Here is a 21419-nt window from a genome sequence, read left to right as displayed (position 1 = left end):
CCATTGGGTAATCCTAAATAGGAAACTGCCATTTTAAGTACTAAGCCCCGCCCCCTGGGATCATAGGAGTCACAGTGCACACAAACAAGCCAAGGCACACATACATGCTAGGCCCCATCAGCCAATGAATGGGCAGAGTTCTGCCTTTTGCTCCCACACTACTTCCTGTTACAGTTAGAGCTGCATCACTTCCTGTCAGCTGATCTCTGAGGGAGCACACAGCCCATCACTAAATGGCGGCTCAAGGGAAAGGATGTAAAAGGGCAATATTTACTGATATATATATTCCAGTTTGGGGAGAACAGGTCCATTAGCTCTTGAGAAATGGACTGGATTCATTCACACGTCCCCCCCCTTCTATATTTCTAATCTCTTATTAGTTTAAAGGGGTGCTTCACCTTAAAGTTAACTGTTCTATGCAACTTTTCAATTGTTCGTTATTATTTTTTGGTTTTTCAGCTATTTAACTTTTTGTTCTGGAGCTCTCCGGGTTGGAATGTCAGAATCTAGTTGCTAGGGCCTTGTTTACCTTAGCAACCAGACAATGGTTTGAACAGGAGGCTGAATAGAAAGATAAGGAATAAAAAGTAACAATAAAACTGGAGCCTCACAGAGCAATAGGGTTTGGCTGCCGGGGTCAGTGACCCCCATTTGAAAGCAGGAAAGATGTAGAAGAGAAAAGGTAAATAATTCAATAGCTATAAAAAATAATGAAGACCAATTGCAAAAAAAAAAGCAGAATTTTTCTGGCCTTGAAACTCATATAAACTCAACTTGGTATTTAAAAAAAAAAAAAACACGATCATTCTTGCATTTATTACATCTCACAGTAACGTTGGTAGCGTTGAACGAAAATATTACGTTTATTGTCTGGAAACCATGTTTTTTTTCGAGCCGAGAAATTCTAGAAATTTAAATGGCCGTGCATTTCCACGAATCCTCTTTATTTTTTATGTACAGGAAGTGCTCCAGCAGCCATTTTTGGTGCATTGTTCATGTAAAACAATCATGTGTTTAACTTCCCCTTGAAACTGGGTGAAATAAAAAACAATGATGGGATTAACTTCCCCTTGAAACTGGGTGAAATAGAAAACAATGATGGGATTAACTTCCCCTTGAAACTGGGTGAAATAGAAAACAATGGTGGGATTAACTTCCCCTTGAAACTGGGTGAAATAGAAAACAATGAGGGGATTAACTTCCCCTTGAAACTGGGTGAAATAGAAAACAATGATGGGATTAACTTCCCCTTGAGAATATGTGAAATTGAAAACATTGATGAGATTAACTTCCCCTTGAAACTGGGTGAAATAGAAAACAATGATGGGATTAACTTCCCCTTGAAACTGGGTGAAATAGAAAACAATGAGGGGATTAACTTCCCCTTGAAACTGGGTGAAATAGAAAACAGTGATGGGATTAACTTCCCCTTGAAACTGGGTGAAATAGAAAACAATGATGGGATTAACTTCCCCTTGAAAGTGTGTGAAATAGAAAACAATAATGGGATTAATTTCCCCTTGAAACTGGGTGAAATAGGAACCAATGAGGGGATTAACTTCCCCTTGAAACTGGGTGAAATAGAAAACAATGATTTGATTAACTTCCCCTTGAAAATGGGCCAAGGCCAGGCTGTCACTGACTATTCTATTCCTCCATAGGACTCGGGGTTCTCGGCATACGTTTTGTCAGTTTAAAAAAAGTCACACAAAGATTTATATTTGTTCATTTCTCTTATTTTTCGAGAAAAAAAAAATGAAACAATCGTATACGGCCAAAAAAACACATACGTAAATCTCGGGAAAAAAACATAAAAAAAAAAAACAATTCAAACTTTTCTCAGAAAACCGTAGTAAATGGGTCCCTAAAAGTACAATTAAAAGTCGGCCACCCTGAAATCCCGGTGGCACCGGGGGCAACATCGTTCCGTAGCCTTTTCCAAAGCTCTTGCGCCAAGGGATACGCCATTTGCTTTTCTATGAGCACAAAACCCCCACGTTATATTGCAGAATATTTCAGCCGACTCCGCAGTCGTTTCTTCTAAACGATTTGGGTCAGGGAGTCGGAGCGATGCCGGTGGCATTTTGCTTTTGCCCCCCCCCCCCGTGCCGTTTCTCCGCTTTGTCTCGCTCCATTTATCCTTTAGTCCTTTCTTTTTGTTTCCAGTTGAATGTAGAAAACAAAAAGAGAGAGAATCCTGGCGTGACTTTTGGGGGCGACTCAAATCGTCCGTCGGTGGAATCGGCACGAGCGCCAGGTGGGACGGGGGGACCCCCAGGAGCCTCGCACTCCCACAAATTCTAAACCAGCTGCTCCGGTCCCAAATAGATCTTTTTTTAAACGGAACTACTTAGCGGGAATGGGGCGTAAGAACATGACAGTTGTGTAAATGAGCGATGATAAAGCCGCGCCGATCTGCCGAGCCCCCCTGTGTTTACAATATCACAAGCTCCAAATCAAAACCATATTCAGTCTCTTACATTTCTGTAAATATCTCGTTTCCCAAAGTGGAAAGTTACAAGTTAATCAGTTTTGTCTTGACTCCCCCCCCCCCGAGTTAGAAATGGATCAAGCCAAAGAGCTATCAAGTGGTTCCTTCTCTTCTGGGCTCCCATTCTCAGCTACCGGGGCCAAACTCTCCACCTCCTTGAGTTGTCGCTGGTATTTTGCCATAATGGCCGCGTAGGCGCAGCCGTAAACAGCAGCCGCCAGCATCATTAGGCAGACGATCCCGCAAATGACGCCGGTTATTACCACCGTAGCTATGGCGTGCCGTAAGCTGACCGGCCGGGGTTTGGATTTTGGCTCACATTCGGGGAGGCTTCCGCCGTCGGCGGCGTCCGTGGGGTGTCCGTGCTTTCCGTTGTTTTTGTAGTCTGAATTATGGTGGTGGATATTAGCCAGGAGAAACGGGGCTGCCACGGGGGGGCAACTTCTATACATCTCGAAGGGTATTTTAAGCAGATCCTTTCCCTTTCTGTTTTCTGGACTGTTACAGATCACCTCGTCGATGAATCCTCCTGGGGGAAACATGGGGAAATAATGGTTAATATATGTTTGTGGCAATATCCATAATAGTCTGTTTTACACCAAAAGGGGTCCTCCCCAAAAGCCTGTGGTTTTCCTTGTGCTATCTCTCAGAAAAATCCTTTGGGGCATGGGCACCAGTCTGCTCAGTTTGCTCCTATCTTCCTCTCCCTTCCCTGCTCCCCCTCCCTTCTCCTACTCCCCCTCCCATCTCTCCTTTCTCCCCTCCCTTCCCTGCTCCCCCTCCCATCTCTACTCCCTCCCCCTCCCTTCTCCTACTCCCCTCCCATCTCTCTCCCCCTCCCATCTCTCCTCTCTCCCCCTCCCATCTCTCCTCTCTCCCCCTCCCTTCTCCTGCTCCCCCTCCCATCTCTCCTTTCTCCCCTCCCTTCTCCTGCTCCCCCTCCCATCTCTCCTCTCTCCCCCTCCCATCTTTCCTCTCTCCCCCTCCCTTCTCCTGCTCCCCCTCCCATCTCTCCTCTCTCCCCCTCCCAACTGTGCTGTGTAATCTGAGCTACCAGCAGCCAGAGCTGCAGCAGGAAGCTACTGAGACCAAACTAAAATGGCAGCTGCTATCTTAAACAAACTGAGGGAGCTTCTGGGGCTGTTACTCAGACAGGTAAAGCTTTCTGCAGATTAAATATAGGGTTCTAGCTGGCAATAATGTGGCGAATCTATTGGCAGTAAAACACCAAAATCCCTTTCCTTCTCCTTTAAAAAAAAACCTTGTAAGATAATGGTGGCCATTTGTTATGCCTGGGTGTGAATGAGCAAAACTAATGGGTTTATGTCTCAATTTTCAAGTTTGTAAATTCAAGTTTGTTTTTCCTAAATCGAATAAACTCACATGGAATCTCGAAAACCTGTACGGAAAAAAAAACGCAAATATCTCGGAATTTTTCATGTTTCGGTGCTATATAAACTCCAAAAATTCTAGTTTGCGAATACGGAATTGACTTTAATAACCACTAAAGTTGGGGTGCATTTTTTAGCCATGTCCGGGGTTGGACTGGGCCGGCAGGACACTGGGAAAACAAAAACCTATTGACCCCGGCCACCCAGACCCAATCGCTGCTCTCCAAGTACGCATGTGGGGGGGGCTGTAAGTGGGTAAGTGGGCGGTTGGGGGTATCTGGAGTAGCAGACCCGGTGGGCCGCACACTTTCATCTGTATCATGTCATGTGACTCCCGGGTAGAGGCACGCGGCAGGGAAAGGGTTAAAACCCACTGGCCACACAGCTGCGCATTTTATCTGCCCTTTAGACTGAAATAACGTCCATATCAATTGGTTTTGCTCTTAATTTTCGGATCTAATTCACTGGGGGAAAAAACTGCTGCCAGAAATATTTAAGCAATTGGCTCCATTTGGGGGAATTTGTGCTGCAGTTTTCTGTTTCTTTCCTATCAAATAAATAATCGGGGGCCACAAATATCTTTATTCTCAATAGAGTAAAATCAGCCAATGAGAAGCGGCGCAATGCGGCCCCAGCGCTGAATAGTTATACGCGAAAGGCATTAATATGATATTATTGTATTTCAGAGGAATTTACATCATTTCTTCACAATAGTCGAAACTCAATAGGACACCGTAGGGTTAATAAGGCAATAGGGCACCATAGGGTTTGAATAAATCCATAGGATCCTGTGGGGATTATATACAATCAATAGGATCCTGTGGGGATTATATACAATCAATAGGATCCTGTGGGGGTTATATACAATCAATAGGATCCTGTGGGGATTATATACAATCAATAGGATACTGTGGGGATTATATACAATCAGTAGGATCCTGTGGGGATTATATACAATCAATAGGATCCTGTGGGGATTATATACAATCAGTAGGATCCTGTGGGGATTATATACAATCAATAGGATCCTGTGGGGATTATATACAATCAATAGGATCCTGTGGGGATTATATACAATCAATAGGATCCTGTGGGGATTATATACAATCAATAGGATCCTGTGGGGGTTATATACAATCAGTAGGATCCTGTGGGGATTATATACAATCAGTAGGATCCTGTGGGGGTTATATACAATCAGTAGGATCCTGTGGGGATTATATACAATCAATAGGATCCTGTGGGGGTTACATACAATCAATAAATTTTTTTTATACAGGTATGGGATCCCTTATCCGGAAACCCATTATGCAGAAAGCTCCAAATTACAGAAAGGCTGTCTCCCATAGACTCCATTTTAAAACTGATTTCCCTTTTCTCTGTAATAATAAAACAGTACCTGTACTTGATCCCAACTAAGATATAATTACCCCTTATTGGGGCAGAACAGCCCTATTGGGTTTATTTCATGGTTAAATGATTCCCTTTTCTCTGTAATAATAAAACAGTACCTGTACTTGATCCCAACTAAGATATAATTACCCCTTACTGGGGGCAGAACAGCCCTATTGGGTTTATTTAATGGTTAAATGATTCCCTTTTCTCTGTAATAATAAAACAGTACCTGTACTTGATCCCAACTAAGATATAATTACCCCTTATTGGGGCAGAACAGCCCTATTGGGTTTATTTAATGGTTAAATGATTCCCTTTTCTCTGTAATAATAAAACAGTACCTGTACTTGATCCCAACTAAGATATAATTACCCCTTATTGGGGCAGAACAGCCCTATTGGGTTTATTTAATGGTTAAATGATTCCCTTTTCTCTGTAATAATAAAACAGTACCTGTACTTGATCCCAACTAAGATATAATTACCCCTTATTGGGGGCAGAACAGCCCTATTGGGTTTATTTAATGGTTAAATGATTCCCTTTTCTCTGTAATAATAAAACAGTACCTGTACTTGATCCCAACTAAGATATAATTACCCCTTATTGGGGCAGAACAGCCCTATTGGGTTTAATTAATGTTTTATTGATTTTTTTGTAGACTTAAGGTATGGAGATCCATATCCCCTTATCCGGAATACCCTTGGTCCTGAGCATTCTGGATAACGGGTCCTATACCTGTATTGCCTTTCAGTTGAAATAAATCTACCCCCCCGGCGTATGAGGTTCAGCCCCACCCTTATAGCCACGGAACCCTCTATCTCTTCTTCAGTCCAAACCCGGCAATGATCTTATTCCAGAAAGTGGATCAGCCAGGGGACAGGCTTGGGGCAGATGAAGGGACGGTCCCCTAAGGAGCTTTAACATGAGTTATGGGGTATTCAGACCCATTGGAAATACAGTAACCAGATGAAATATGCAGTTCTGCTCTGAAATGATTATTAATCCTTTCCAATCTGTAAATCAAGTAAAATTAAGTAGAAAACAGAATATCGTGTGTCGAGTACGATCCATCATTCTTCCCCCGGAGCTGTCGGAATCTCCCCGGGCTGCCATCTTGGCAGGTTCCAGTCATATTAGATCCTTTTATTTACAGCCCAAGCCCATCATTTTGTCAGATTACTGACTGCGAGCTGAAGCAGATGGGAAACGGTCGGACATTGAGCAGATGCAGATTTCTGACAAATGACAACATCTCCGCCGGGTCAAAATGTCCAAAGCAGTCAAAGTAAAAGTCAAAGAAAAGGAAAAGTCTATTATACTGGGAAGGTTTCAGGCCTACAGGGGCCGTTCATGGGAATCCAAGGCAGAGTGTGGCCCTAGGGGGCAGGGGGGGGGGGGCGCTGTACCTTCCCTACATAGGGCTCCCTAGTACCCAATGTCCCCCCAATACTCCCGGATCATTCCAACCGATGCACCAAAGCAACGGGCCAATCATGGGGTGTCTCTGTGCAGCCCAATCCCTGCACTCCTTTCTGAGAGTTCTAAGGGGGGTATCAAGGGGGGATAAGGTTCCCTGCTCTTTGCCCCTTGCCCCATATTTGATGAATGATGCTCGTTATTATGCACATCGTTACAATTAAGGGAGGTTTTGGTTCAATAGGAATCGGGAAGACTTGAAGACTCTTTCGAGATCGTTGAAGAACGATTCATGTTGCCATCGGGATAATAGCAGAGAGTTAAGCTTAGTTTAAGTTATTCTGAGTTGATTCCCAAGATCAAAACACTAATTTTGTTAATGAGGGGAACACTTTTACTGAACAGCGTCGCCATGGCAACTGCAAAGATGTGCATTGAGTTTTGTGCAATGATGGGAGGGCAGTGTGGATAGGGTAGGATGAGATGGCAGTTTGGATAGGGTAGGATGAGATGGCAGTTTGGATAGGGTAGGATGAGATGGCAGTTTGGATAGGGTAGGATGGGAGGGCAGTTTGGATAGGGTAGGTTGAAATGGCAGTTTGGATAGGGTAGGATGAGATGGCAGTTTGGATAGGGTAGGATGAGATGGCAGTTTGGATAGGGTAGGATGAGATGGCAGTTTGGATAGGGTAGGATGAGATGGCAGTTTGGATAGGGTAGGATGAGATGGCAGTTTGGATAGGGTAGGATGGGAGGGCAGTTTGGATAGGGTAGGTTGAAATGGCAGTTTGGATAGGGTAGGATGAGATGGCAGTTTGGATAGGGTAGGAGGAGAGGGCAGTTTGGATAGGGTAGGATGAGATGGCAGTTTGGATAGGGTAGGATGAGATGGCAGTTTGGATAGGGTAGGATGAGATGGCAGTTTGGATAGGGTAGGATGAGATGGCAGTTTGGATAGGGTAGCGTAAGAGGGCAGTTTGGATAGGGTAGCGTAAGAGGGCAGTTTGGATAGGGTAGGATGATAGGGCAGTTTGGATAGGGTAGGAGGAGAGGGCAGTTTGGATAGGGTAGGAGGAGAGGGCAGTTTGGATAGGGTAGGAGGAGAGGGCAGTTTGGATAGGGTAGGATGATAGGGCAGTTTGGATAGGGTAGTAGGAGAGGGCAGTTTGGATAGGGTAGGAGGAGAGGGCAGTTTGGATAGGGTAGGATGATAGGGCAGTTTGGATAGGGTAGGATGAGAGGGCAGTTTGGATAGGGTAGGAGGAGAGGGCAGTTTGGATAGGGTAGGGTACCCTGCTTTGGAGGTTCTGACCTGGGGCCACAGAAATAATAACAGTGAGGCTTTAACCTGTTCTGGGAACCAAAGAAAATAAACTTCATCTTCCGGGTCAAAAATTTAAATGTTTGGCTGTGAAAATACATCTGGGAAATCTGTTACTCTGCTTCCCATATAGAGATAATTGTATAGGGATCAGGTCAGGAACGACTCTTGTTATATAGTGGAACCCCAATACTGGCAATACAGCTTATTGTGTGCCCAGAACATTCCTTCTCTGTATATTTGTATTTATACATATGGGTAGGGGGTGCCATAGTGTTTCCCTTAGACAGTACAGTATGGGGGTACAGCTTATTGTGTGCCCAGAACATTCCTTCTCTGTATATTTGTATTTATACATATGGGTAGGGGGTGCCATAGTGTTTCCCTTAAACAGTACAGTATGGGGGTACAGCTTATTGTGTGCCCAGAACATTCCTTCTCTGTGTATTTTTATTTATACATATGGGTAGGGGGTGCCATAGTGTTTCCCTGAGACAGTACAGTATGGGGGTACAGCTTATTGTGTGCCCAGAACATTCCCTCTCTGTATATTTTTATTTATACATATGGGTAGGAGGTGCCATAGTGTTTCCCTTAGACAGTACAGTATGGGGGTACAGCTTATTGTGTGCCCAGAACATTCCTTCTCTGTATATTTGTATTTATACATATGGGTAGGGGGTGCCATAGTGTTTCCCTTAGACAGTACAGTATGGGGGTACAGCTTATTGTGTGCCCAGAACATTCCTTCTCTGTATATTTGTATTTATACATATGGGTAGGGGGTGCCATAGTGTTTCCCTTAGACAGTACAGTATGGGGGTACAGCTTATTGTGTGCCCAGAACATTCCCTCTCTGTATATTTTTATTTATACATATGGGTAGGAGGTGCCATAGTGTTTCCCTTAGACAGTACAGTATGGGGGTACAGCTTATTGTGTGCCCAGAACATTCCTTCTCTGTATATTTGTATTTATACATATGGGTAGGGGGTGCCATAGTGTTTCCCTTAGACAGTACAGTATGGGGGTACAGCTTATTGTGTGCCCAGAACATTCCATCTCTGTATATTTGTATTTATACATATGGGTAGGGGGTGCCATAGTGTTTCCCTTAGACAGTACAGTATGGGGGTACAGCTTATTGTGTGCCCAGAACATTCCCTCTCTGTATATTTTTATTTATACATATGGGTAGGAGGTGCCATAGTGTTTCCCTTAGACAGTACAGTATGGGGGTACAGCTTATTGTGTGCCCAGAACATTCCTTCTCTGTATATTTGTATTTATACATATGGGTAGGAGGTGCCATAGTGTTTCCCTTAGACAGTACAGTATGGGGGTACAGCTTATTGTGTGCCCAGAACATTCCTTCTCTGTATATTTGTATTTATACATATGGGTGTAGGCATGGTTGGCACATAGTTCCGTAGCCAGCAGTGTATGAGTCTCTCTCAGCAGAAATCTGTGTTCATAACCATATAGTGCTGCTATGGGAATAGATATAAGTAATATGATTAATGAGGCTCAGAGGAATGTTGCACAAACTGGGTTCTTGTCATTATATAAGTAAGTAAAACCAAACGCCCTGTGACAAATGGCACCGAGAGCGGGTCAGGCCAACTCTTTTGACCCCTTGTTGCCCAAACATGAAGTATTGAGGTTGGGTTACAGTGCTGACAGATCCTCCAGTGACTCCCATTGCTCAATATGGGGGGGGGGGGGATCATTTCCACACCTGTTAGTGGAAGAAGCCTTTGGTCCTTTAGAACAGGAGCCAGTTGCCCCATAGGGCCCAATAGCACAGGGTGGTCTGAGCCAATTTGCCAAAGGTTATTGGGTTTTTATGGATGAGCTGCTAATGAGAAGGAGACTGTAAAAAGCAAAGGACCCGTGTGCGAGACAGGACGGTGTTGTGTTGGTTATCTGAAGTATCTACTTGGTCATCCAGAATTCTGATTGGCTGAATCCAAATCCTGCAAAAAGTTCTAGGCTTTGCCATGTACAGTAGATGGCTTCAACTAACCATCAGTCCAACACGTCCTCAGAAGCAGATCCATTGGGTTGGGATTTGGTTCGGTGGGACCTTTCCAGTCATGAAACTTTACACTTTGGGCAAACGAATACAGCGATTGTTTATTTGCAGAATTTATTTTATATTAATCCTAAATTTAAATATGAATTTGGTTGGTATTCAGCTCGATCATCCGAGATTTGGCTGAATCCAAAAATGGTGGCCTTTGGTTCATCCCTCCCTTATAGGTGGCATGTTGCGAATCCATTAGTGATGTGCGGATTGACAAATAATCAACCAGCATGTTACCCCCTCCTGTTGCCCCTCCTAAACCTGCACCTAAAGCCGCCTGTGGCCCCCCCCTCAATTTATAGGCCCGAGTCCGTCCTACCTATGATGTCCCAGGACACCGAAGCCGGAAGTGGGGCTCATTTAAGTGGCGGGTGGGTTCGGGTACAGACCTTCTGCCTTCCTCAATGCTCACAACTTAAATGAGCCCCGCTTCCCATTTTGGTGGGCAAATGTTGGCCCAAACCCGCCCGACCCACGGGTAAACATCACTAGGATCCATGCAGGAGAATAACTGTGTTTAGTATTAAAACCACTGACCTTTTTATAAAAGTTTGAGGCTCACTGACTGGCAGTTGCATTGCCACAAATCGGATCTGACAAGAACCTTCAGGTTTATCAACGATTCCAACATGGATCTGTCAACTTTTTGTATCTGATTGTGTTTCACCTCCCTGCTCACAACTTAAATGAGCCCCGCTTCCCATTTTGGTGGGCAAATGTTGGCCCAAACCCGCCCCAATCCATGCAGGAGAATAACTATGTGTTTAGTATAAAAACCACTGACCTTTGTATAAAAAGTTTGAGGCTCACTGACTGGCAGTTGCATTGCCACGGATTGGATCTGACAAGAACCTTCAGGTTTATCAACGATTCCAACATGGATCTGTCGACCCTTTGTATCTGATTGTGTTTCACCTACCTGCTCACAACTTAAATGAGCCCCGCTTCCCATTTTGGTGGGCAAATGTTGGCCCAAACCTGCCCAACCCACGGGTAAACATCACTAGGATCCATGCAGGAGAATATAATAATGTGTTTAGTATAAAAACCACTGACCTTTGTATAGAAAGTTCTCCAGCCAGAGTTTGAGGCCCATTGACTGGCAGTTGCATTGCCACGGATTGGATCTGACGAGAAGAACCTTCAGGTTTACCAACGATTCCAACATGGACCTGTCGACTCTTTGTATCTGATTGTGTTTCACCGCGAGAAACGTCAAGTTCCTCGTCTGATTGCCCAGCAGTTCCGGCAAAGCGTTGAGGCTGTTGTAGGACAAATCCAACTTTTTTAGGTCGTGAAGGGCCGCAAAAACTTGCAGAGACAGCGCCGAAATGGAATTATTGGACAAGTCCAAGAACTGAAGTCCAGAGATGTTGGCAAAGGAGGCCCGATTCAGGCTTCCAATCTGATTCCCCTGCAGATAAAGTATCTGGGTTTGAGGGGGCACCAACGCCGGGACCTCGGCCAACCCTCGATAGCTGCAGTCCACCGTCCGGGAAGACGACTGGCACGAGCAAACGTCCGGGCACCCCCATGCCGCGTGAAAAGCCAAGATGACGCTGGAAGCCAACAGAAGTCCACCTGAATAATAGAGAAAATAAATGAAGCGCATTGGTTCCTATGTTACTGCTCTGGCCCAGCCGAATAGGCATATGATATTAATCATTTGTAGATAACTGGGGATTTCCAACCCGACTGCCAAAAAATAAATCATTTGAAAGACGAATGTGCTGTGTCCTACTGTATATTGTGTTAGAGCCCCATTAGCCGACTTCTAACGTGTCGGACGTGCGCCCAGTGGAATTTCCCATTTGCAGTTTCCCAACAATATAGAAAAAACAATGAAAAGAAAATGTCAACGAAGCCACAACAATGCGGGGCGTTTCGGCTGAAATGAAAAACCGCCGCGCTCTAACGACCAGGGAGGGGGGGCTAGACTGAGAACTATGTTAATTATAGATGTTGTGTTGGTATTACAAGCACAAGAGTTGTGTTACCCAATAGCTGAGTTTACCCAGCGGGGATCACCCGATCCGTCAGCAGGTTCCTCTATGGGGAGTCGTCGGGGAGCGGAATAAAGAGGTTTTTGGTGGAGTTGATGGGAAAGTCTCTCTGTCAGCTCCGTGTGCTCCGTGGCGCGTGTGTCCGCACGGGCGCACGGCAGCGCCAGCGTAGATATGCGCCGGCGCATATCTACGCTGGAAAAGATCACTTCGCAAAGTGTGTTAGGCCTGGGCGTCCTTAAATCTGCAGGGAGCATGCGCGCAGCGTCAATACGCAACGTGCGTCAATACGCGGCGTGCGTCAATACGCGGCGTGCGTAATCTCGCGCCCCCGTGCGCGCCTAGTCACGCGCCCGCGCATGACGCGCGTTAAGTCGCGCGCCTGCGCGTAGCACACGCCCAGACGCGCACCCATGTGCGGCATCGTTCCGGCCGCGCGACCGCGCCGGCGCATATCTACGCTGGCGCTGCCGCGCGCCCGTGCGGACACACGCGCCACGGAGCACACGGAGCTGACACTCTCCCTTTCCAAACGCTATTAATATTAATGCACGTCGACTCCCAGCCTGATATGGTATCTGGGCGATAGGATTATGGGACGTGGGGGATACGGTTATCTCCGACATGGCCGCTCGCTGGGATAAGGTCGGCGCTGTTTATTCTCAACGAGGATTAAAGGCTCAGAAGGGTCCTCGTTGCTGGTTTATGTTTCTTGTGTGTTTCCCAGTGTGTGAGGGACGTTCAGCAGGTTATAAAGCTTCTCTAAATAGTAGTAGGGTTTTAAATTCTGTGTTTAAATAGGCCACACCCACTTCTTTACTCTCACCCTATTGGTTTCTATTCAATGGTTTCAGGCCAGAGTTACGGGGCCTTTTATCCACCATCTTGGTTTCTAGGCCAGCCCACTGCTTGATTTGCAAACTTCTTGTCCTACCACCTTGTAAGATGTCATGAAAGTGTTCTAGCCCCACCCACTGTGTGGGTAACAGACTTCTGCCCCCCCTCCCCATAAGTGTATTAGTCCCACCCACTGTGTGGGTAACAGACTTCTGCCCCCCCTCCCCATAAGTGTATTAGTCCCACCCACTGTGTGGGTAACAGACTTCTGCCCCCCCTCCCCATAAGTGTATTAGTCCCACCCACTGTGTGGGTAACAGACTTCCACCCTACCCCATAAGTGTTTTAGTCCCACCCACTGTGTGGGTAACAGACTTCCACCCTACCCCATAAGTGTTTTAGTCCCACCCACTGTGTGGGTAACAGACTTCCACCCTACCCCATAAGTGTTTTAGTCCCACCCACTGTTTGGGTAACAGACTTCCTGTTTCCCCTCCCCCGTAAGCGGTAAGTGTTTTAGTCCCACCCCCTGCTTCTGCTACAGACTCCCTGCCCCTCCCTTGTAGGCTGCCATTATAGTTCTCTAGTTCCACCCCCTGCTTGAGTCCTATACCCACCCCCTATAAACTGCCATCAGATTAGCATAATCCCACCCACTGCTTGAGGTACAGGCCCTCTTCCCCTGTAAGAAGCTATGAGATTGTTTTAGCCCCGCCCCCTTCCTTTGTAAGCATTCATCACATGGTTTTTGCCCTGCCCACTGCTCAGGTTTATTGATTGGACTTCTAGTATGGTTAATTCTTAGCAACTTATCAATTGGTCCTCTTTTATTTATTTTTTACTCTTTTCAGATTTCAAATGGGGGTCACTGACCCCGAAAGATGAAAAGACTATTGGTCTGTGTATCTACAATTGTATTGTTATTGTTACTGTTTATTACCTGCCCTTTCCTATTCATATCCCAGTTTCTCATTCAAACCACTGCCTGGTTGCTAGGGTAATTGTGGACCCTGGCAACAAGATAGCTGCTAAACATTCCAAGCTGGAGAGCTGCTGAACAAAAAAAAGATAAAGAATTCAAAATCCACACATAATAGAAAATGAGGCCCAATTTCAAGTTGTTTCAGACTGGCTCCCGCTACAACATAGTAAGAGTTAATTTAAAGGTCAACAACCCTTTAAAGAACCCCCTGACCCTGTAAGCGTGTTTTAGTCCCGCCCACTGCTTGAGTTCTAGGCCACATGCTCCTATAAGCTACCATCAGTTTCTTAGCCCCACCTCCTGCTTGGGATGCAGGCCCCTCCCATTCCAGCCCTAAGCATTGCTCTGTATTGATAATATGTGTTTATTCCTTCTCCAAAGTAAAAGCCAATTGGCCGCCACCTACAGGCAAGTTCTAGAAGTTCCATCTATAGTAATTGCCCCATAACCCCCCCCCCCCCCGTATACCACATGACACTGCCCTTTATATTAGGGAGACACTTAATCCAGGATTTGGTTTGGGATTTTATTATTATTATTATTATTATTATTAACATTTATTTATAAAGTGCCAACATATCCCGCAGCGCTGTACAATAAGTGGGTTACATACATTGGGCATACAGAGTAACATATAAAGCAATCAGTAACCGATACAGGAGGGGAAGAGAGCCCTGCCCAAAAGAGCTTACACTCTACAAGGAGTAACATATAAAGCAATCAGTAACCGATACAGGAGGGGAAGGGAGCCCTGCCCAAAAGAGCTTACACTCTACAAGGAGTAACATATAAAGCAATCAGTAACCGATACAGAAGGGGAAGGGAGCCCTGCCCAAAAGAGCTTACACTCTACAAGGAATAACATATACAGCAATCAGTAACCGATACAGGAGGGGAAGGGAGCCCTGCCCAAAAGAGCTTACACTCTACAAGGAATAACATATACAGCAATCAGTAACCGATACAGGAGGGGAAGAGAGCCCTGCCCAAAAGAGCTTACACTCTACAAGGAGTAACATATAAAGCAATCAGTAACCGATACAGGAGGGGAAGGGAGCCCTGCCCAAAAGAGCTTACACTCTACAAGGAGTAACATATAAAGCAATCAGTAACCGATACAGGAGGGGAAGGGAGCCCTGCCCAAAAGAGCTTACACTCTACAAGGAGTAACATATAAAGCAATCAGTAACCGATACAGGAGGAGAAGAGAGCCCTGCCCAAAAGAGCTTACACTCTACAAGGAGTAACATATAAAGCAATCAGTAACCGATACAGGAGGGGAAGGGAGCCCTGCCCAAAAGAGCTTACAATCTACAAGGAGTAACATATAAAGCAATCAATAACCGATACAAGAGGGGAAGAGAGCCCTGCCCAAAAGAGCTTACACTCTACAAGGAGTAACATATAAAGCAATCAGTAACCGATACAGGAGGGGAAGAGAGCCCTGCCCAAAAGAGCTTACACTCTACAAGGAGTAACATATAAAGCAATCAATAACTGATACAAGAGGTGAAGAGAGCCCTGCCCAAAAGAGCTTACACTCTACAAGGAGTAATATATAAAGCAATCAGTAACCGATACAAGAGGGGAAGGGAGCCCTGCCCAAAAGAGCTTACACTCTACAAGGAGTAACATATAAAGCAATCAGTAACCGATACAGGAGGGGAAGAGAGCCCTGCCCAAAAGAGCTTACACTCTACAAGGAGTAACATATAAAGCAATCAGTAACCGATACAGGAGGGGAAGAGAGCCCTGCCCAAAAGAGCTTACACTCTACAAGGAGTAACATATAAAGCAATCAATAACCGATACAGGAGGGGAAGGGAGCCCTGCCCAAAAGAGCTTACAATCTACAAGGAGTAACATATAAAGCAATCAGTAACCGATACAAGAGGGGAAGAGAGCCCTGCCCAAAAGAGCTTACACTCTACAAGGAGTAACATATAAAGCAATCAATAACCGATACAGGAGGGGAAGAGAACCCTGCCCAAAAGAGCTTACACTCTACAAGGAGTAACATATAAAGCAATCAGTAACCGATACAGAAGGGGAAGGGAGCCCTGCCCAAAAGAGCTTACACTCTACAAGGAGAAAGGGTTGAGACACAAGGGGCCTGATTCACTAAAGGGTGATAAAACGTGCGCTATTTTTATTGTGCGCTAAAATTTTTACCGCGTCTTAATTTTGGCGATTTTTCGCACGATTCACTATAAGCATACTCGCGCTTTTTTACGCGCGATATTGCATGTGTTATTTAACTCGCGAAAAGACTATTTCAATGCGGTATTTGCCGGTACATGCGCTAAATTACGCGAATAATCGCTGCATATAAATGGTAGCATATAAATAGTAGCCGCTAGTGATGAGCGAATGTGTTCTGGTTTCTTTAGTGAAAAATTAGCAAATCTTTCGAAAGATCCACGAAACCGCAAAAATGTTGTGCGGGCAAAAAAATTGTTGCCCGTGACTATTATTTTTTGACGCTTGTATAAATTTTTGGATGTGCGGTAAATTTTTGCGTGGCAAATTTTTTCGTTTTGCCATTGGCGGATTGTTTTGAGAAACGCATGAAAAAATCCGCCGCGAAAAAAATTCAACGCACGCCCAAAAATTTGCTACGAATCCATGCCTGGCGAAACATTTCATCAGTTGCGCAAATGAACGCACGCCATGTTAGCCATACACGCCATACTTGGGGAAAATTATTGTATTAAAAATGACCATTTCGCTGCAAACTGGCGGCTGCGTCACTCTGGGGGAAACACAGACTGAATAAATAACACTGTAAGTCCATATTTTATTGCCAAAATCTCATTTACTGTACTTTTCTATCATTTTTCGCCTGCCTGTAGTAGGTATTAATTTTCGTATAGCCGAATGCGATATTTAGTGCGCAAAAGTTATTGTGAATCATGCGATCGTATTCTTTTCAGCGTGGAAATTAACGCAAAACGGTAAAACTAGTGCGAGAAATAACCCATGCGAAAATGGCGATTTTTCGCACACGATAATACTATGGTGAATCGCGCGCAAATTATTTTGCGTTTTTTAACGCGAAAAAAGCGTGCGATAATTTTTATCGCCCTTTAGTGAATCAGGCCCAAGGTGTGATTGGAATATGATAATTAGGATCTGGAAGGGTTAACTCCCCCCTAACATTTAACCCTTCCGCTTTGGCCAAGAATTGCCCATAATACCCAGAATTCATCGGGATGCACTCAGTGCCCAGAGGTGGCAGGTATTCAAGTCTCTTGGAATTATTAGTGTGATTATTATGGGAATAAAGAGCTGCGTGTGTGTTTGTTATGCGCTGAACATTATCGGGGGGAGGCACTTGGCAGGGTCGCTGGTCGCTCTCAGTTGCAGAGGAATGTGCAAGCGCTCGGCCTGATTACTGCGAGCGGCGCCGACCCTTTTCATCCCAGAGCCAACTTTGCTTTCCCGGCGCTTGAACTTGTCCGTTACCCACTGCGAGTTCATTTGTCAAGTGAAATTGTTACAGTGATGAATGAGCCCTCGGCCCATAATGGGACATTCCATACGGGAAGCTCTGACCTCCACGCAAGGTCCCTGACCGTGAATAGGGGCTTAAACTCACAGTAGGTAAAAATACCTTCCCCCCCCGGCCCCCCGTGTGAAGGAGATTTCACTCAGATCAGTCCTACCCCGAGCCCTGAGCCCTGGGCAAAATGGACTTTGTGCATAGAAAGTAACATTGGGCAAAACCAGGGCCCTTGAGCTTCTGTCGACCTAAAATTCTCAGCACCGGGGCCACAGGCTGGGATAGAGTTTTGCTGTCATAATTTTGCCCTACTGTCTCCATCTTGCCCTACTGTCTCCATCTTGTCCTACTGTCTCAATCTTGCCCTACTGTCTCCATCTTGCCCTACTGTCTCCATCTTGCCCTACTGTCTCCATCTTGTCCTACTGTCTCAATCTTGCCCTACTGTCTCCATCTTGCCCTACTGTCTCCATCTTGTCCTACTGTCTCAATCTTGCCCTACTGTCTCAATCTTGCCCTACAGTCTCCATCTTGCCCTACTGTCTCCATCTTGCCCTACTGTCTCCATCTTGTCCTACTGTCCCCATCTTGCCCTACTGTCTCCATCTTGCCCTACTGTCCCCATCTTGCCCTACTGTCGCCATCTTGTCCTACTGTCTCCATCTTGCCCTACTGTCTCCATCTTGCCCTACTGTCTCCATCTTGTCCTACTGTCTCCATCTTGCCCTACTGTCTCCATCTTGCCCTACTGTCTCCATCTTGTCCTACTGTCTCCATCTTGTCCTACTGTCTCCATCTTGCCCTACTGTCTCCATCTTGTCCTACTGTCTCCATCTTGTCCTACTGACTCCATCTTTCCCTACTGTCTCCATCTTGTCCTACTGTCTCCATCTTGTCCTACTGACTCCATCTTGTCCTACTGTCTCCATCTTGTCCTACTGACTCCATCTTTCCCTACTGTCACCATCTTACCCTACTGTCACCATCTTGCCCTACTGTCACCATATTGCCCTACTGTCACCATATTGCCCTACTGTCACCATGTTGCCCTATCTTGTCCTAGATCAGTCATACTATGTTACACTCTTCATTCTTCATTACTGTCACTATATTGCCCTACTGTATCCATCTTGTCTTACTGTCATTATCCTGTCCTGCTGTCACCATTGACACATAGACTCTATAACCCAAAAATATTTGCACATCCATGAATCACAAAACATCATGCAATGACATCCCTGGCAATTTCATGCTCCCTACTTTGTAGAACAGTTTGGGGGGGCCCTTCCCTGTTTCAGCACAATAATGCCCCCCATGCACAGAGCCGGGTACAGAATGGGTTTGCTGAGATGGGAAGAACCTGACTGAGCCCTGACCCCCAACCCAACTGACCCCCTGTGGGATGGAACCCCGACTGTGAGCCTGACCCCCAACATCACTGCCCAACCTCCCTAATGCCCTTGTGGCTGAATGGGAGCAACTCCCAGCAACACTGTTCCACCATCTAGTGGGAACCTTCCCAGAAGGGCAGGGGCAGTTATAGCAGCAAGGGGAGGGGCAACCCAACTGACCCCCTGTGGGATGGAACCCCGACTGTGAGCCTGACCCCCAACATCACTGCCCAACCTCCCTAATGCCCTTGTGGCTGAATGGGAGCAACTCCCAGCAACACTGTTCCACCATCTAGTGGGAACCTTCCCAGAAGGGCAGGGGCAGTTATAGCAGCAAGGGGAGGGGCAACCCAACTGACCCCCTGTGGGATGGAACCCCGACTGTGAGCCTGACCCCCAACATCACTGCCCAACCTCCCTAATGCCCTTGTGGCTGAATGGGAGCAACTCCCAGCAACACTGTTCCACCATCTAGTGGGAACCTTCCCAGAAGGGTAAACCACCGCCCAGTGTACCCTGTGCCAGCACAGAGCGTTGCCATTTCCATGGGCACAAGATAGAACAGATCTGCCCTCAGCACATTGTGCCCGGATAAAAACACGACACCCAATCTCGGGGGTTTCCATTGGGTGCCCAGCTCCCACCCCTTCTGGAAGCAACACAGGCAGCAACGCGTTCCGACACTTCTCTTTCTATTCTATTCTAGAATCTTCAATCTAGAACTCCAGGGTGCTTTGTGCCCATTTCTTGCCTTTTTACGGTGCCCGATGTTTGAGATAATGTTGAGAACCCTCGGTGGGTTGCTGGGACCTCTAGAGAGACCGACTGTATCTCAGGAACAATTCTGGGAAATGATCGCTTGGGTCGGAGATGTTTCTGCTTCTTTTCTTACCTTTCATCGCTGACTGCCCTGAGAGCAGGTTCTCCAGAAACCAATAAACTGGGGGTTACAGCAAAGTGCTGATGGGACAGTTATGTGTCCATCTTGTCCTGGTGTCCCTCATGGAAGAAGTTCTGCTCCCTTTCCAGAACCGAGTGGCCCATGACAAGCTGCTTATTCTGGCATCTTCCAGCCTGTCTCTTCCCCTTCACATGAGAGAGACAGAGGCTGAGACCGTCTCCTTCGCTCACTCACCAGGCCAGAGAGTGACTGTCAGATCCGGCAGGACAGCTGTAACGGGCAAATCCCATCCCCAGCACTAACCCCCTTCCCTTATTTAATCTGCCTGGAAAGCAGGTCACACAATAAAGCTGCCTTTTTAATCCCGTGTCGTTTTCTGAATTCTTTTGAAATATCAGTCGTGCTTATCAGCCCCGGCCGGATCGGGTGTCTCTCAGCCTTTATTTTGGGACTTGTGGCCCATGAATAGAGGCACCGGGGCGCGACTTTTATTTGCAAGGGGAACGTGATGCACTTGATTGGGCTGGAACAGGGTGACCTGAGTATTCTATGGAAATAGGGGTTGGTAGCACTAGGTAGGTACCTAATATATAGGGGCAGAGACAGGGGAAAGTGTTGGAAGGGTTACTGCCTGCCCTGCTCTCATTTCCCTACAGAAATAGGGGTCGGTAGCACTAGGTAGGTACCTAATATATAGGGGCAGAGACAGGGGAAAGTGTTGGAAGGGTTACTGCCTGCCCTGCTCTCATTTCCCTACAGAAATAGGGGTTGGTAGCACTAGGTAGGTACCTAATATATAGGGGCAGAGACAGGGGAAAGTGTTGGAAGGGTTACTGCCTGCCCTGCTCTCATTTCCCTACAGAAATAGGGGTTGGTAGCACTAGATAGGTACCTAATATATAGGGGCAGAGACAGGGGAAAGTGTTGGAAGGGTTACTGCCTGCCCTGCTCTCATTTCCCTACAGAAATAGGGGTTGGTAGCACTAGGTAGGTACCTAATATATAGGGGCAGAGACAGGGGAAAGTGTTGGAAGGGTTACTGCCTGCCCTGCTCTCATTTCCCTACAGAAATAGGGGTTGGTAGCACTAGGTAGGTACCTAATATATAGGGGCAGAGACAGGGGAAAGTGTTGGAAGGGTTACTGCCTGCCCTGCTCTCATTTCCCTACAGAAATAGGGGTTGGTAGCACTAGGTAGGTACCTAATATATAGGGGCAGAGACAGGGGAAAGTGTTGGAAGGGTTACTGCCTGCCCTGCTCTCATTTCCCTACAGAAATAGGGGTTGGTAGCACTAGGTAGGTACCTAATATATAGGGGCAGAGACAGGGGAAAGTGTTGGAAGGGTTACTGCCTGCCCTGCTCTCATTTCCCTACAGAAATAGGGGTTGGTAGCACTAGGTAGGTACCTAATATATAGGGGCAGAGACAGGGGAAAGTGTTGGAAGGGTTACTGCCTGCCCTGCTCTCATTTCCCTACAGAAATAGGGGTTGGTAGCACTAGGTAGGTACCTAATATATAGGGGCAGAGACAGGGGAAAGTGTTGGAAGGGTTACTGCCTGCCCTGCTCTCATTTCCCTAGAGAAATTGGGGTTGGTAGCACTAGGTAGGTACCTAATATATAGGGACAGAGACAGGGGAAAGTGTTGGAAGGGTTACTGCCTGCTCTGCTCTCATTTCCCTACAGACATATGGATGGGTCGC

General features: G+C 46.2%; 2 protein-coding genes across 3 annotated transcripts in view; one reads left to right on the top strand and one right to left on the bottom strand.

Annotated features, from left to right (window-relative positions):
• cacna2d3 (calcium channel, voltage-dependent, alpha 2/delta subunit 3) overlaps positions 1-21419 on the top strand; it is a 499906-nt gene that overhangs the window by 391407 nt on the left and 87080 nt on the right. The gene's annotated exons all lie outside the window — the stretch shown is intronic.
• Positions 1719-20088, bottom strand: lrtm1 (leucine-rich repeats and transmembrane domains 1). The gene is made up of 3 exons (XM_031901263.1): positions 19708-20088; positions 11157-11681; positions 1719-3020 (listed from the first exon to the last, which is right to left on the bottom strand). The coding sequence occupies exons 1-3, from the start codon at positions 19712-19714 to the stop codon at positions 2569-2571; spliced, it is 984 nt and encodes a 327-aa protein (XP_031757123.1). The 5' UTR covers positions 19715-20088; the 3' UTR covers positions 1719-2568.

Source organism: Xenopus tropicalis, chromosome 4 (genome assembly GCF_000004195.4).
Source record: "Xenopus tropicalis strain Nigerian chromosome 4, UCB_Xtro_10.0, whole genome shotgun sequence".
NCBI classification, from domain to species: domain Eukaryota; kingdom Metazoa; phylum Chordata; class Amphibia; order Anura; family Pipidae; genus Xenopus; species Xenopus tropicalis.
Note: the sequence above shows the minus strand (reverse complement) of the source record. Positions and strands in the feature narration are given on the sequence as shown.

Coding starts and splice junctions, on each gene's coding strand:
- lrtm1 (XM_031901263.1), bottom strand. Junction 3,021..11,156: donor GGAGAACTTTCTATACAAAG/GTCAGTGGTTTT, acceptor TGTTTCCCCCAG/GAGGATTCATCGACGAGGTG.